The 16,562-nt window shown below is 43.1% G+C and overlaps 1 protein-coding gene across 1 annotated transcript; it reads left to right on the top strand.

Moving 5' to 3' along the window:
- Positions 1-6,357: 6,357 nt before the first annotated feature.
- HTR1F (5-hydroxytryptamine receptor 1F) lies at positions 6,358-14,164 on the top strand. The gene is made up of 2 exons (XM_074860885.1): positions 6,358-6,439; positions 12,960-14,164. The coding sequence occupies exon 2, from the start codon at positions 12,998-13,000 to the stop codon at positions 14,096-14,098; it is 1,101 nt and encodes a 366-aa protein (XP_074716986.1). The 5' UTR covers positions 6,358-6,439; positions 12,960-12,997; the 3' UTR covers positions 14,099-14,164.
- Positions 14,165-16,562: the final 2,398 nt, after the last annotated feature.

The raw sequence follows: 16,562 nt of genomic DNA, 5'->3' as shown, positions 1-16,562 counted from the left end.
TGTACCTACATGAGGGCATACAACGTGAGACCCTATACTGTGTTACTCATTACTTGTCAACAGCATATTGCCGTTAAAAGCCTTTTTCCATAAATTTCAGCAGCTTCAAAGGGTAAAACTGAAAAGGCATTTTAGCAGAGAGTTTCAAAGTTATAATTTGGTCTTCTCCAGTCTCCTGGTAGAAAAACTGTTTCTCACACCACAGTCCATAGTTAAATCCTCCAAATTCCCAATGTGAGAGTTGGGCTGTAAGCAATCCGGGGAAAGGAATTCAGCACTTCCAACAGTGCTAAGCACAATGCTGCTCCCATACATAACAAACAAGCCAGATCACACAGAAGCAATAGCTTGCTTTTGATTTTTCCAGGCCTCTTCCAGTCTCTGAAGATCAGTACATTGGCAATTTGTCTCTGTCCTTTACTCCTGTTTTTTACCATGTTATTATGTGAAAGCACATCTTATAATCTTTATCTCTCTCAGAAACTACGGGGGCCATAGACAACCTACAATTGCAGAGAATCCACTGGAGGTTTTTGAACTCTCCTAAAGCAGTTCAGAGTACTGATGTGCCTTCGGTGGATTTCAGCGATTACATACAGTCAGTTTAATGCTTCTCTTCACCACAAAATTAATACTACATGTTGTCACATGCAAGTAGTGTCAAACAGCTTTTTTAAAACAGTGCTTGTGAAATATATTGCAAGTATTCACCAAGATTACAAAGAAATGTTCTTATCATAAGAAGAAAAACTTCAATTTCTCAGCATACAACTTAAGGAGAAAACAGCTGCTAGAATTATTGTATCTTTATGCTAGTATCATAATCTAAATCTAAAAAACAGCTTTGCTCAACCCTCTTTTGAAACCGCATACTTTTTTCTTACTCAGGAGACAAAGAGCTGAAGAGCTGAAGTGCTGTCTACAAGCACCCCTAGGATAAAGTAGTATCTAAACTTCTCTACAGTGCTGAAGGCTTTCATAATCACAGTTATGTTTTAAAAGATCTTAGAGAGCCAACAGCAATAGATTCTCAAGGGGAAAGAAAAAATTTCAACAACAGTAAAAAAGCCTGAAGGTTTGTTTGGAAATAGTTTCTTAGGCTTACCATTTCAAGATTCTTTAGCAGCTTTATCAATGAGAAGTTTTGGGGATCAGTTGAAGTTGGATAATCTTGTTGGACAATAACTGTCTGCACTAAATTCCTGGGACAACAATAGGTTGGTTTTCATAATTAATTCTGAATCATCTGCTTAAATTTTAAGAAGTTGCTAGCAGTCATCTGTGCTGTACATCAAGTGTCACAAATTCATCAGAATTATGCAAAGGAAAAAAAGTTGTGTGTGACAGTCTGTTATTTTCCTATCAGAAATGAAAATGAGTTCACAAAGTGTTAGAGAGCTTAAGACCTTATTTAGTAATCACAGAGTCTGCAACAGGAGACCTGACAGATCCAGGAAGCTTCCTAGTGAAGCTAATTCCTCACTTCTGTGTTTGGACACATTTTAACACTGTCCTGCTGCTACAGGCTTTCTTGAAAATGTTGTACCCCTAAAAATATACCCAAGGCCAAATGTTTCCAGGAATTATTCAGCAAGCTGTGATGCCAGCTGACCGCAGAGACAGTCATTCTCTGCCAAAACACAGTGCAGAGATCCCTGTCCTGACCATGCACAAGCCATTTCCAGAGCAGTTGCTGGGGTGGGCCCAGCAGCGGCTGCTCCAGCTCGCCGCCCTCCCGTCCTCACCGCAGCAGCCCGCGCGGAGGCAGGTAAACACGTCGGCTTGCTCAGACAGCTCAGAAATCCCAAACGCCAACATCCACCGCACCACACAGATGTGCTATTTGGCGTCCTGGCTCTTCAAAGAAACTACTGTATTTGTATACAGTCAATGCGATTCAGCAGCAGCTTGGGATATAGATGCATGCAAATACTATGCATGCCTCCCCAGGCATTCACTTCCTCAAGTTCTCCCCCCAGCTCTTCCCATCTGATGCTGGCTCCTCTCTCCATAGCTCTCTTCACCACACACTTGATTTTGTGCAGGCTGTCCTGGGACTTATTTTTCCAAATACTGGTACTTTTAAAGGGGATCATGTTGCAATGCAATAATAAACTGAAGCAGAGAGAAAGACTCAAGAGCTGCAGAGTATTTTGAAACTGTGAAAAGGAGGAAAGCTAAAGCCTGATCTGCACTAGAGAAGTTTTGCCAGTATAGCTGCATCCCAGATCTCAGACATAGATGGTTTATACAGGCCTGGAACAAATGCTTTTTTGTCATTAGCGCTTATGCCAATTCACTGAGTAAACTAAACTCTTCTGGATAAAATATTAAGTTGTGTCAATGCTAGGATTTAAGTCCTTAAAAAAAATTATTGTAAAACCACACACAACTGGAAAAGCATACGAAAACAGCAAATGAGGACTTCCTAGGTATCTGGTACCCTCTCCCTTTGAAAGACACCTCCCTAGACAAAAGTTTCCAGTGGTGCTCATGGAGAGTCTGACCAGTTAGCTGCCCCCTTTAATGCTCTGCCTCTACACAGGAGAAAGCATGTAAAAGAATGGCTCTATATTTTGCATTACCAGCACTGCAGCACCCCACACAGAGTACAGCAAAAGTCATGTCCTTTTTAGTACTGACCTAAGTTTGAAGGCACAGAATCTAGATTTTGGAAAGATAGTCCCCAACCTACATGTACACAATGGTGAATGAATCAATCCTAGTAGAGACATCTAAAAAACATCACAGGGCCAGTTAGGAAGCACCAGTATCCACCGTATAATTATACTTCTGCCTCTTCACTATGCAAACTCTACAAACAGGAGTCTCTGTTTACCTATGAAGGAGGCTAACAGCTAGATCTCTGCAGGTTGGCACTCTAGCACATGGTGTGTTTTCAAGTCCACTACGAGTTAGTCCAACCACAGTGATCTAACCCAGCCTGACCCGAGGACAGTTTAGTTACTGCTTCTAAAATGAAAACTCCTGGGCAGGTTCCCAGGTTGAGATTTTATCCGACAGCTTCAATACAGGACCTTCCTCTGCAAGCATCTCAGATCCACATAGTAAGATTTCCCCAGCCTTCCACCTGCCTGTTCAGAGCTCCACCTGTGCTCTCAAAGTTCACTTTTTCCATACTAAGCTTTGGCATAGCAGTTTCAAGAAAGGCTCTGTGCATTACAGACCTTAACAAGACCACCCTCCACAGCCCACACTGCTTCCTGGGGGTCTGCAGTTTGCCAGCATTTCAGACAGGACAGGGTCTGTAGTGCCATTCCCCCATGGCATGTCCTCCTCCATGCAGCCCTCTGCACAGAGCAGGGCCCAGGTCCCTTTGCCACCCAGACAAACTGCAGGAGCTTGCACTCACACTTATCCTTCCCTTCCTCACACCCTTTACAGGGTCTCTTCCTCAAGCTGCCATTGTTCACTGGTGGAAGCTATCAGGGCAAGGCAGCCTCGCACCCTCTGATAGAAAAGCATTGTCTGAAGGAAAAACCAAACATCCCTCCACAACAAAATCCTTTCCCATGGATACATCACTTTGAGAAAGCTTTCAACAAATTCTGCCTGCTTGTCTGGCAGCATGTAAATCCTTTCCTCTCTGTCTTTCCCAAGGAGATGGGAAAAAAACATTTCGAGTTCTACTTCCGCTAAAAAGTTGATGCTCTTAGTTTTCCTCCCACTTCCAAACCCGCCAACCTTAAGAACGCTTTTGTTTGGTTTGCTTAAAATACTTCTTGGCCAGGGCTACATGCACATCATTCAGAGGAAATAGCCTGAATTGTCTCAGTCCTGATAAAGAAAACATTAAAGAACTGCTGTTTAGTGCAAACCCAATGCAGAGTTTACTATCTGATATGGTTTCTCCATAACATATGGATAACAAGACCTAAGGAAAGACCTTAGGAGATGACCAGATGAGGACTAAAGACAAATGACACAGTAAAAAGAAGTGTGAGGAAAGACACTGGGAAATATGCAGTAAGACAGTCTTTTTAAAAAATGATCAGTCTCCAAAAACCAGGCAGAGATTGCAGATTATGTGAATTTTGCCATCTCTCCAAATGGTGATTAACCACAGACTTGTACTGTTCTTTGTCACGCAGAATCCCTGCTGCAGAGGAGGAGCACACTGACGAGTCACCTTCACTCCTCTTCCAACAAACTCTTCTGAGACCCATTCTCCCTCAAAGCTGTCCTGGTGAGCACACAGCAGAAAAACAAATATCCTACTGTTGGCCCAGGTGATAGTTTGAAAATGATGTTTTCTTATATTGTAGATTGAAATAGAGATCTTTTCCAGACACATTGAAAGTATTGTTTTGTTACTGCCCAGGAGTAAACAAGGTAGTTGCTTCCAGTTGAATAAAATCTTTCACAGTTATTATATAATAAAAAACACATTTGATAAAATTCAGAAGGAACTAAGACATAAGGTGTCCACATTATGTTAGAAGTCAGGTAATAGAGGAGCTATTCCACCAAAATGCCTATGAACTAGAAAACACTTTTTTTTTTTTCCGTGTAAGTTGAACTCCTTGTAATAGCGTTTCAGATGTAGGTGTATCAGTGAAAAAGGTTTGTGACTTACAACTGCGCAGGCATGTGTTTTCAGAGGGCTGGCAAAGAACACATGGCCCCAAAGCATAAGGATGAGTGGGAAGTGGAAGAAACAAGGCTGCGTTTCATTACTGTTCAAAGGAAGTAAAACTGCCTCTCAACCTCCTTGCTCCAGTGCTGCTTTGTGGTTCCTACAGGTTTCAAGCCCTTATCTGAAAGGCAGTGTTTTGAAATACAAGCAAAGCTGTTCTGCATTTTCACCTCACTGTACAAATTTAGTTGATAATCATGAAAGCAAGCCACTCCTGCACAGTATGAAACTAGTTGTCCAAATTATATCTAGAGATGGGTGAATAGTCAATTCTTTGATTCACTGCCAATCCAAAGAAAAACCTGAAACAAAAACAAACAAATAAATGCCTGGCTTTGACTTCAATGGAATTAAAATAAAATTTTTTAATGCCTCTTTCTAATACAGAAAATTTTTGGTTAAATGGAATATTTCAGGCTGTTAGATGCAAACTAAATTAAGGATGGGTGCCTAAGAGTGGGGATAGGAAGCGAGTGGCGCACTCGTGATATGGAGGGTCCAAGTTCAGAACCCAACCACCCATCCTTAGAGGCACATGTACCTCTGACAACAGGGTGTCGACCACGTGGTTACATGGGACTTTGTCTGTATAGAATACTTGCCATCATGAAGGTACCATTTTGCTCAGTGTAGAGCTCACACAGGGGGATGGGGTGCCCAGACACTACTTCATTTCTCACAGATACATCAGCAGCGGAAGAGGTGGCAGGAAGCAGCTCCCACAGGCACTACTGTCCAGGACCTGGTCCTCTGGGGCTCTCCCACACCATGTACGATATACAAGGCAGCTCTCCAGACCTCTGTCCTGAGAGGTCTGGACTAGGGATTCAGACCAGCCTCAAATAAGAGAGGAAACTGAATTCTCTCATCTAATCAACTATAGAAATAAAGCACTGACATCTCCTCTGGAGAATTACAAATATGGGTTTGAAATTTTCCCTTTCTCCAGCCAAAATGATACAGGTTCACTCTCCAGTCACCCAACAACTGAAGCTGCATTTGGGAGGCATGCTTACTGTTTTCTATAAGCAAGTCCATCATCCTGTGGACCATGCTGTTCTCACTGTTCCTCCTTCCCCCCATCCCAGAGGGCTGGCTGAGAAGCCGGCTGGCCTCCCCCCATCAGCTAGATTAAAACAGATGGCAGAGGGACATGAAATAAAGAGCAAACACAGATGAGTGACTAATTTTCCAAAAGGAGACAAAAACCCAAACCCTCAACTTCAACACAAAACAGCAAGGAATTCATAATTACTTTCTGATCATTCTTCCATATAAGCAAATGCAGCAGTTGCTACAGATGCGATGACAATAAGCAGGGGAGGTATCTTCCAGGCAGGCTTGACAAGCAGCATAGGACCACACTGCAGTCCAACAGATGCAAGTAGAGAACACAGCAAAGGTACCAAGGCATCACGGGCTAACCCCACCTATGTAGCAACCCTGCTTCCCAGGCAGGTTTTGCCGAGCACTCTGCTTATGCTTACCTGGCTGAGTTTAAAGCTAGCTCACGTGGTACCTCCCCAGGAACTGCAGTGACACCTTTGAAATGCAGGAGGCAAGGAGCTGCCCCCCTGTGACAGAGGCTCGGGAATCTCCATTATGTGAGGTCGTCACATTTAGGCTTGAAGAGTCTGGTATTTTGCAGACTGGAAAACACGGAGCACTTCGTAACACTCATGGAGTAACGAAGCAAGGACCAAAGCCTCCTGGAGGGAGATGTGTCAAAGGAGTCACAGCCAGCATGCTGCAATTTATACAGCCTCAGTAGGAAATATGAAGGTGAGTTAATTACACCAGGGACATGAGGACAGAAGCTATTTCAGTGCTTCACTCTTCCCCTTTGCCAGAGATTACTGCCTTCGTTCTGGTCCTGACAGAGTTGATGCTTGCATCTCTGTTGTCAGCATCCAGTGGCAGAAGGCAAGTTCACCTTCCCTGGCAACTTGAGCAAACCCTCAGCCTTTGCATTTCAGCTGCATCAGTGGAAGCACTACCTCCCTCCTATGGATTTTGCTCCAGGAGCAATAACATGACAGAGCAGACACATAGGGTGGTAATTTTCAGGGCTAAGTCTGTCAGACTTTGCCATTTTAGCCATTTGGGATTATTTCTGTTGGCTGAAAGAATTTAAAGAACCATCCAGAAAATTAAAGCAAGCATACCGCAGTGTATCATTTTGCCAACACAGGGATTCTTAAATTGCAACACGACTAAGAAAAGCATCAAATGCAGGTTTACTATTCAAGGCACAGAAATGGACTTTTCTTTGCCATTCTGCTAGAAATCAGAGCCCCTGTGCTCAGGCAATAAGTGGATTTGTGCATCTCTAAACTGGAGGTACCTATTCTCCAGGACTCTCAGACTGGTTTTGTTCATGTGTTAGTTACACTGATATTTGGGGCATGCTGCAAAACCTATTTACTCATTCTTCTCCCGAGGGGTTCTTGGGAGGCAGAATTCTATATTATTTTTAGTTAATATTAGTTCAGTTGATTTATCTGGGATTTTACAACTATTTGTGGTCTGTGTTTCTAGAAATGGGTCTGTTGTGACCTTCTGCAAGTTAAAATGATAAATAACTCCAGTTAATAGACACTCAAACAGCGTTTGAGATATTCCTCCAGTTTACCAATACATTTCAGGTCCAGAATGTGCTTAGTCCCATGGACTGAGACAGTACCACCCAAAACAGGGAACCCAAAGCATTACTTCAGCATGCAAATACGAACACTTGCTAAGAGCTTAAGGACTGGAAATAAATCTACCTCCTAGTTAAGTAGCAGATACAGAGGAAAAAAAAAAGTTTTAAGGATGCAGAAATGCTGACTGGGTAAGGAAAGCTAGCCGCCTTGTGATTTCTGCTTTGTACTTCAAACTGCTGATAGACATCTATCTACTTTGCTTTCCAGGAATGGCAGGTTTGCAGCAGCTGCCTTCAACTGGCAACTTCTCTTACAAAGCTGCCAGTCACCCCTGCCTTGTCCCAGGGGACGCACAGTAGCTTTAGGACCCTTAGAAAGAGTTATTAGGAAGAAAGAATTTAAGGACAGGATGCTAAGAATCAAGTGAAAGTGCCTCTCTGCTCTTCCTTGCCTGTTGGGATGCTCAGTGAAGTACGTATCCCCTCTCAGATCCAAGTACAAGCTCACCCTTCTTAAACAGATTTGTTTAATCCAAAAAAGTATTATTTCCCTCTATTCATATATAATATGGTGGATCATTACTAAGCTAATTGTCATTAGTACATCAGATGGTTGGTATTTAAAGACACAGAACTGTATCAGGAAGGATTTCTACAAGCTCATAAATACTGCAGCAATTCCAGCTCCCAAGCAAGGCTAGTACTTATAACTACTTTATACCTCTATGGTTACTTTAGTCCTACCTCCAGTATGCATCTCATTAGCCTATACAGGAACAGGTGATAAAAACAGGATAGCTGAAAAAAAGCATGATCTTCCCTTTCATCAGGAAAAAAAATTTGTAGGATTAGCTTCCCCTGGAGCAAGAAAGCTGGACCCTTCTAACTGGCTTACAGATCAGTTTGGCCAATAGAGCAAGGGATACTGCTAGCAGGTGAAACATTTCATCATTTCAAAGCCAGCTGAAGCTTGTTTGAGTGAGAAGGACAGGCAGGATCTATCTGTGCCCCTGGCACAACTTTGTGTTTACTTAATGAACAAAGGCTGTTGCTATCTGTAGTAATTTAAATACTCTTAGGTCAATCAGTTGCTCATTTTGCTTTTTGAGTAGTTACTGTTTTTAAATTAAAGACACATTTTTCTAAGGAACCCACATGGAAAAAAGCAAGCAAATACCCCCCCAGTACACTCAGAAAACTTGTATTCAAAAGCAGTACTTGAACTCTAATCAGCAAGTTTTCTCGCTGTCAGTGCTTAAAGCAATATAAAACAAACCAGGCCCAAAAATTAAGAGCTGTAAACTTCTAGCAGTTCAGTCTAAATTCAGAACCCCAAACAGCAGGCTTAATGATACCTTTCCCAAAAGTGTTCCCAGCCATGTTTCTCCAGAAACTGGTGTTTCATGTTATTTTCCAGATTTACTCAAAAGCAGAGGAGTGCTGTTTTCCAAACCTGGAAGGACAGACTAATGCTATTGAACAAAAGCAATCTTACTACTATTTCGTAAATCTTAGACATAAATGGGTGGTTATGAGCTTAATAACATATGCGCATGCTCCTGCAAAACTGAGGAGCACCAACAACATTGCCTTTTCTTTGAGTGGCCACCAGACAAATTCAATGTTTACTTTTGTGATAAGGCTGCACAGACGTTTTCCCCCATGCCTTCTAAACAAGATCAGTAGGATGATATATGTGCTTTTACAGACAAGGAAGTACTTACATTCTGGTCACCTTAACATGCCATATCTGGGAGGGAAGGAAAAAAGATTTATAGAAGTGGCTAATTCCTCAAACATAATAATGTTCATGTATCCAAGATAACAGACACGCTATCTTAGGTGACACGCTATCTTAGGTGAACAGCAGCTTCCTTTGTTTACAGGGCTCATGTTCAGCAATTGAAAGCTAATATTTCAGTGGGTCAACTGAAATACCATACTTGTATTTTAGTAGCAGTTATAGATTAATTTACTGTGTTCAGCTCTATAATAAAGAAAAAGTACAAGACATCTTTTTCACCAATCTTAAATTCAGGACAATATAATGCAATCGAAGCTTCAAGTCTTTCTGAAGTCTTCCAACAACAGCTGCATATTGAAAAGGTAATAATAAAAGACAACACTTCCAACTGCAGCAAGAGCAGCTTCCATGGAATTTGAAACAAGCTGATAGATTCAACTTAGTCCTTCAAAAGGGGAACTGAGTTGCCAGTAGCCTTAAAAACATCTGGACTGTAATAGTTTCTTTGAAAATGTCACCGCTAAACTCATTCTATAATTTTTGAAATACAGATTTCTCTTCCTTTCAGCATGGCTGAAAGTTTATTTTCATTCACCAAAGTAAATTCACTGCTCAGAGAAGAGACCTCTGAGTCTTCCATGCTTCATTTTGAAGTGTTATGTCAGGTATGTGTCCATAAGGAGATGCCCACACCCCAGGGCAGAGAGACTGTGCCTGCTCTGCAAGGCAAGAGCTCAGTAGACTCACATGGGGATAACAGCAAAATCTGAGCTGGAAGTACAATCTGTAGTTCGGCCAGTATGCCCACAGCACCTGGGGGTACCACCTGAGATTAGATCTTCCCTGCACTAAATGCATACAAGAGATAATTCATGCTACTAAGAGAAAGCGATACACATACAGAAAGCAGGGTATCAGGGAAGTACCCCTGTAGCTATTTTACAGAGAATCAACTGAAACACTTTAATGAATTTGCTCAAAAATTGACAAGGAAAGCCTACAGCCGAGGGGCAGAAGCCAGCCCTCCTGCATCCAAATCCAGTGCACTGTTTACAGGATCATCCTTCATACTTCTGAAAGGGGTTTGGTTGCTTGCTCAGGAGAGAAGCCAGTGATGGCCACCGATTGAATTGAGTTCAATTTAGCAAGAGAAAATCCAGAATTAGTTCATCCTGGAAGTGATCAAAAGAGAGAGAAGCAGCAACCTTAAATGCTGCCGGTGTTTCAACTCCACGTATTTATAAAACATTCTTTTTAGCTAATGATCACCCAATAACCTTGCGTGACTTCCCACCACAGTTAGCAGAGGATCCCCATCCCACTCGGACAGGAAAGCCACCAAACTTTGTGACTGGCAATCCTAAGCAGCACAGCCCACTGAATGGCTCTGCAACCTCAAAGGGAGCCACAACCCTGGAGGGCAGATCTTGTCACCGTACCGCTGTCTCTCTTGGATGGAGTCCCCCTCTTTGGTCTGCAGAGCAGCCCACGGGGACCACCCTGGACACCGGCTGCCAGGGCTGTGAGTGTCTTAACACTTCACATAGGAACAGGAGTGCATATGTCCAGATGGGTACCCTTAAAGAAGAGGTTATGTCCCACGAACAGGAGACCCCTGCATAATTATCTATCTAACAGTAGTACACTAAAAACTCGGTGTGGTTGTCTTCAAGACTGCTGTATTTCCACGCTAGCAGCCTGAATGAAATCTGAGCGTACCAGCTGATAATCTTAAAACCACACAGAGAAGCATAATCACTGCACGTGGCAAGTGAGCACATTTCTGTCACTGTGCTTCTTACAAAGAGCCTCCAAATCACTGCAGTACTAAGGAAACCTACTTATTCCTGTACACCACTTTTGTGAACCCACCCATACTATTTTCCTTACTCCACAGTCTCAAACTGAATAATCTTTCAAAAGCTATTAATCAGCTTTCATTATCTCTAAATTGCTTTTTGCTTGCTTGCAATTAAGGACTAATATGCAAAGAGTTAGAGATTTATAAGGTAATTAACCATAATGAGTAACTGTTCTAAAATATGATCAACTGCTGAATATCAACAGAAGTCTTAGTTTTTCCCAATAAACTTTTTCTTCCCATGTATTTATACAAGCTCAAAAATGAAGATCTGTTTAGTAGAGGTTGAACATTCTCCAGATACTACTATATATGCCTATTCCTTCTCTGGAAGGCAGCTAGCTATAGACAAAAATATCTGCAAACTAGCAATTACTGTGGATTCAGAAGGTTTTAAGGTGACACTGACATGATGAAAGCTCTATTTTTATGGTGTGAAGTATATTTCAAGTTCAGATAGAGGAACACAGAGAGAGAGAGAGCACACGCATGCTGTAATCAGCTCATGTACAGGACAAGATTCTGCTCAGCATTTGTACATATCGCCATGTGAAATACATTTCCATTCCTTGTTCTTCCATACAATTAAATGTTGGTCAAGCAATGCTAAAAACCTTTTTGAGTAGGTCAACAGAATATTGGGCATTGTCCAGGTTAGAAAATCAAGCCAAATTGGTGAGCTAGCTCCAAAGTTATAAACAGTATATGAGATTCTTTTTCAGCCACTCCAGCATGATATCAAAAAGCTTTGGTTATGTTAATGAGACCCATTTTTCCTAAGAAAAATTATTCACTTATTTAATGTACTTCCCTACATGTGGCATCCAATGCAACACAAGTGCAATCGACTGACTACACTCTAAAATTTGTCAGACCAAACCCCACTTAGGGGTTCATCAGGTACATCTTTCACACAGGAAATTGCAAGTCAAAGCTCACAAGAGGATGAAATCTGATCCTCTTACTGGGAGTTACAAACTGTAGTCTAAAAAGCTGGAAACTCCTACTTCAGCTGCAGTCTGTAGAGCACTCAGAAACCCCTCTTGATAAGAAAGTAGGGTGCACATCCCCAGGACATATCTGAGAATTTATTTCATCAGTATTTCCCTGATTTTTGCTTCCTGCAGAGCGGTAAGAGGAGTTATACTGTTTCCATAGAGAAAGTCATTAGCAGAACAAATGGCATCCAAGTTTTCTGCAGTTTTCTTCGGCAGCAACCAAAGAATAGCAAAACTTGGGGAAAAGTAATGATGTTCTCAAGGCTCTAATATATGTATAATAATTCAGTTAGGCAGTAAGTCAACCATTTGTAGCTTTAAAATATATTCAGCGGTTTCATTTTAGAGTTGCTTAAGAGGAAGCTCTAAAATGAAACTTTCAACATGCAATTGTTTCTTCTCCTGTCTGTACTGCAATGTTTCACATTTCTGTTTTCTCTTGAAAACTATGCCCCAGTTTAGAAAGCCCACAAGGAAGAACTCACATACTGATGGGGAAAAAGTTTACATAGAGAAAAGAAGCATTATGCCTGCTTCCTGTGGATTAAAGATTTCAACACTCATTACATTGCTTAGTGGAGTAGACAGTGCTAGCCTAAAAGCAGTATTAGTACGTACTTTAGGATGAGATTGTTCACATTAACCAGTTTCAAGGCTCCACTACAATCCATTGAGAATAAGTATGTAGCAGGAGGGCTGGCTCCGAATCCCAGGGGCCACACTGATGCCACTGCCCTGCTCAAGGAATAAGGCTGGCTCCCCCATGCAGCGATGTGCAGCACCCCCCAGGGCAGTGCCATCTCAGATGACACAGCATGCGCCTCTCCCCTGCCATGCCCTTATCAGCAGCACGGCCAAGGAGAAGGAGGAGGGCCCTGCAGGCAGAGAGTCCCACGTAGTGCTAGCCAGGAAAATCTGTTTGGAGCCAGAATCATTTCTAATGATAAGTCTGAGGTTCTTGCAAGTTTGGGGCCCATAGCCTTTTAAGATGACAAAAATCAAGACTTCCTGGAGACTAAGGATGCACTTTCTGAATGTTTTTACTTTTCCAACAGGTAACAGCTACTGGTAAAGATCACCTTTAAAAGGGAACATGGATTTAATAAACTCAACTGAACAAAACAGTACATCAGAAGAACTATTCAAATGGGTGACATCCAAGATTCTCATTTCCATTACCCTGTCTGTGCTTGCACTAATGACAACGGCCATCAATTCTCTTGTGATGACTGCAATAATTGTGACAAGAAAGCTCCACCACCCCGCCAACTATCTAATCTGCTCTCTTGCAGTGACTGACTTCCTTGTGGCAGTCCTAGTGATGCCCTTCAGCATTGTCTACATTGTAAAGGAGACCTGGATCATGGGGCAAGTGGTGTGTGACATCTGGCTGAGCGTGGACATTACGTGCTGCACATGTTCCATCTTGCATCTCTCTGCCATTGCTTTGGACCGGTACAGAGCAATTACAGATGCTGTGGAATATGCACGGAAAAGGACACCTAAGCATGCTGGCATCATGATTGCAGTGGTATGGATCATATCCATTTTCATCTCCATGCCGCCTTTGTTTTGGCGGCACCAGACAACCAGCAGGGATGATGAATGCATCATCAAACACGACCACATTGTTTTCACCATTTACTCTACATTTGGCGCCTTCTATATCCCTTTGGCCTTGATTCTGATCCTTTACTACAAGATATACAAGGCAGCAAAGACATTTCACAGAAGAAGCATCAGCCGGATTGTAAGGGAGGAGGTAAACGGACAAGTCCTTTTGGATGCAGGTGAAAGAAGCACCAAATCAGCTTCAATGCCCAGCACAGCAGAGAAGACATCAGATCCCCTGGTGAACTGTGATAAAATCAATATCAACCTACGAAGCCCCAGGTCTGAATCAAAGCACGAGAAGTCCTGGAAAAAACAGAGAATCTCTAGCACAAGAGAGCGAAAGGCAGCAACTACGCTGGGTCTGATCTTGGGGGCATTTGTGATCTGCTGGCTTCCTTTTTTTGTAAAAGAAGTAGTTGTTAATACCTGTGAAAGATGTCACATCTCAGAAGACATGTCTAATTTCCTAGCATGGCTGGGATATATAAATTCCCTTGTTAACCCTCTAATCTACACAATCTTTAATGAAGATTTCAAGAAAGCCTTCCAGAAGCTTGTGCGGTGTAGGCAATATCTTTAAGAGCTTTTGTTCCTATAAGGAGAACATACTCATTGTTTTTTAACCTGTATAAATTTATGTAACTGAGATGGCATTTGTTGTATTTAAGGAAAAGCACCAAGACTCTGCATTTACATTACGACTTTTTTGTATCAGTAGTACTGGGAGCATAAATTGCCCAAGTTTTAAAGAGATGGATCATCTGGGATCAGTTTTGCTCTGGAAAAAGAGGTAGCATATTGTGGCTCTGATCCGGTTGGGATTTGCACAGCTGCCTAACTTGAAGCATAAGGTATTACCTTAAATATGAAGGAACTATCTACTTGAAGTAGACAAAGAAACAATTTTTTTTTAAAAAGGTATCCATCATCAATGAAATTTTAAGCAAAACAACACACAGGTTTTAAACCCTAATTGCAAATAAGAAGATAGAAAATACACCTTGGAATTAAGCATGATTTAATTAGTTTGGCACAGGCCCACAGCATGGAGCCAAGCCATTCCCAGTGAAGGGCACTAGCTTTAAACATATCTAGCATCATCCTATGTTGATTAGCTGAGTGCAGCTGCAGCCCTGCCTCCTCCCGTAGATGAAGGATTTCCCTGTGTTACGCCCTCACAGCACCCCAGCAGCAGGCAAGGTGCTTTCATGGGTTACCAGTTTCATAACAAGCCAGTGTTGCGAGCCCTCTGCCACTGGGCACCCACAACAGACATGGGCATAGCCCCAAGGGAAACAGCCAGACAGCTGGGGCACCTCCAATGAGCTGGGTACATGAAGTGCCAGGTGCTCTGAGACACCGCTTCAGCGGGGACTGGGGAGGGTGAGCTCATAAAGAGCAGCTGGTCCTCCTTATGGAGATGTTAGAGGGGAGAGAAGCATGAGACAGTCCCTTCTTCATGACCTCATCCCTACCTGACACACCTGGCCAGGCACATCCCCTGTGACTTTCAACACCAAACCCAGACACACAGTTTGTGCCAGGACTCCCAGAGCACTGCTGATGGTGGGAGGCTTAGTGAGGTTTGGTTGAGGGCCACCTAATGAAGAACTCAGGCTGACAGCTCCAGCTCAGCATGTTCAGCCCTCCACCCCCAAAAGCCCGATGTCCCCTGAGTCTTTTCTCGACAGCCTCAAGCACTAGGGCTGCGCACCCTCTTTCCAAGCATGTAAGAAAGGAGAGACCGACCATGGTTCTGGAAGCGTGGGTCTCTGGAAAAGGTTGCGCAGCAGCTTCCCCAGGAAGGGCAGGGCGAGCTACATCAGTATGCAGCGCACACCTGGGCAGGGGATCCTCTGGGGTGCTCACTGGATGGCACCTCTAAAGCCCTCCTTCCCCCAGAGCATCTAGTCCATGCCCTAGATGCTAAAAGTCCATCTAGTCCATGCTAAAAGGCACTCCAGCCAGCCCTGGCCAGCTGGTTCACTCAAAGATAACCGCAACGAATAAATCCCCTTGTGGGCTGCCTTCTAAGGCCTCGAAGATGGCACCTTGACCAATCTTGATTTACATGCCCCAGATGCCGAGCCACAGCATTAATGATTGCAAGAACAGCCCTTGCCTCAAAACCAGCCATGCAAGTTTGCCAACAGCTGAGGGTACTAACAGAGCAGTGACATTTATACCTGAGTGCAGACGAGCCGCTAAGACCCACACCAGAACCCAGGGACAGGTTTTGCACTTTTCAGGACAAACAGATTCAGGCTGTGTCACTAAGACCCTGGCTTTGTATTCACTGCCAGCCATTCAGTGCTGTCTAGCAGGAATAGGGACCCGAGGCTCCTTACAGGAACTACAAACCCCACTGTCAGCAGCAGCATTCTCTTGCAAAGGTGCTCTGATTTGGCACATGGGCCAGCAGCTTAGGGACATCACAAAAAAAGCTGAGATGTGAGACCACAGTGCACATCCTTAGTTTGGGAAAAGTATCACCGCTCTTTGCAGTTGTTCTTCCAAGTGACTTTCAGCAGTTTGCATTAGAGAAGAAAACCCATAAAGAAGCCATCGCTGTCATTTCTCCCTCCCCCTCTCCCTCCCCTGTATTACAAACTCTGGAGTTTAATAATTTTTGTATTTTGCCCACTAGCTACCAGCTGACACAACAGCTGTCAGAGGTGTTTCTTGCAAGATGACAAGGTTTGAAACCTGAGATACTGAACTAATTTGTTTCTGTCACTTGCAACTTACCGTATTCTGCTTTCACATCAAGGTCCAAATGAGATGCTATTCAGAAGTACTAGAAACGGTGCATTTGCTTTACGGTTGATTTTAACCCATCAGGAATCTAATGGAAAGCTCACTTGTCATGCCGTGTAGCTCTAGCGCAGCGGTAGCACAGCTAAATGTGAAGATACTAGGATGCGACAGAATGGAATCTGGCTCATGCTCAGTGCAAGCTAGCGCACTTTACTACCATTGCAGTCAGAGCACAGCCTCTGCAGCCCCCGTGACCTTGGTAATGGCTGCATTATGCTGAAAGAAAA

Source organism: Strix uralensis, chromosome 2 (genome assembly GCF_047716275.1).
Source record: "Strix uralensis isolate ZFMK-TIS-50842 chromosome 2, bStrUra1, whole genome shotgun sequence".
Taxonomy (NCBI): Eukaryota; Metazoa; Chordata; class Aves; order Strigiformes; family Strigidae; genus Strix; species Strix uralensis.
The sequence above is the reverse complement of the archived record's forward strand: the minus strand, read 5'-3'. Positions and strand labels throughout refer to the sequence as shown.

What these genes read in the sequence shown, in the direction of transcription:
- HTR1F (XM_074860885.1), top strand. Translation starts at nt 12,998, where the DNA reads ATGGATTTAATAAACTCAACTGAACAAAACAGTACATCAGAAGAACTA.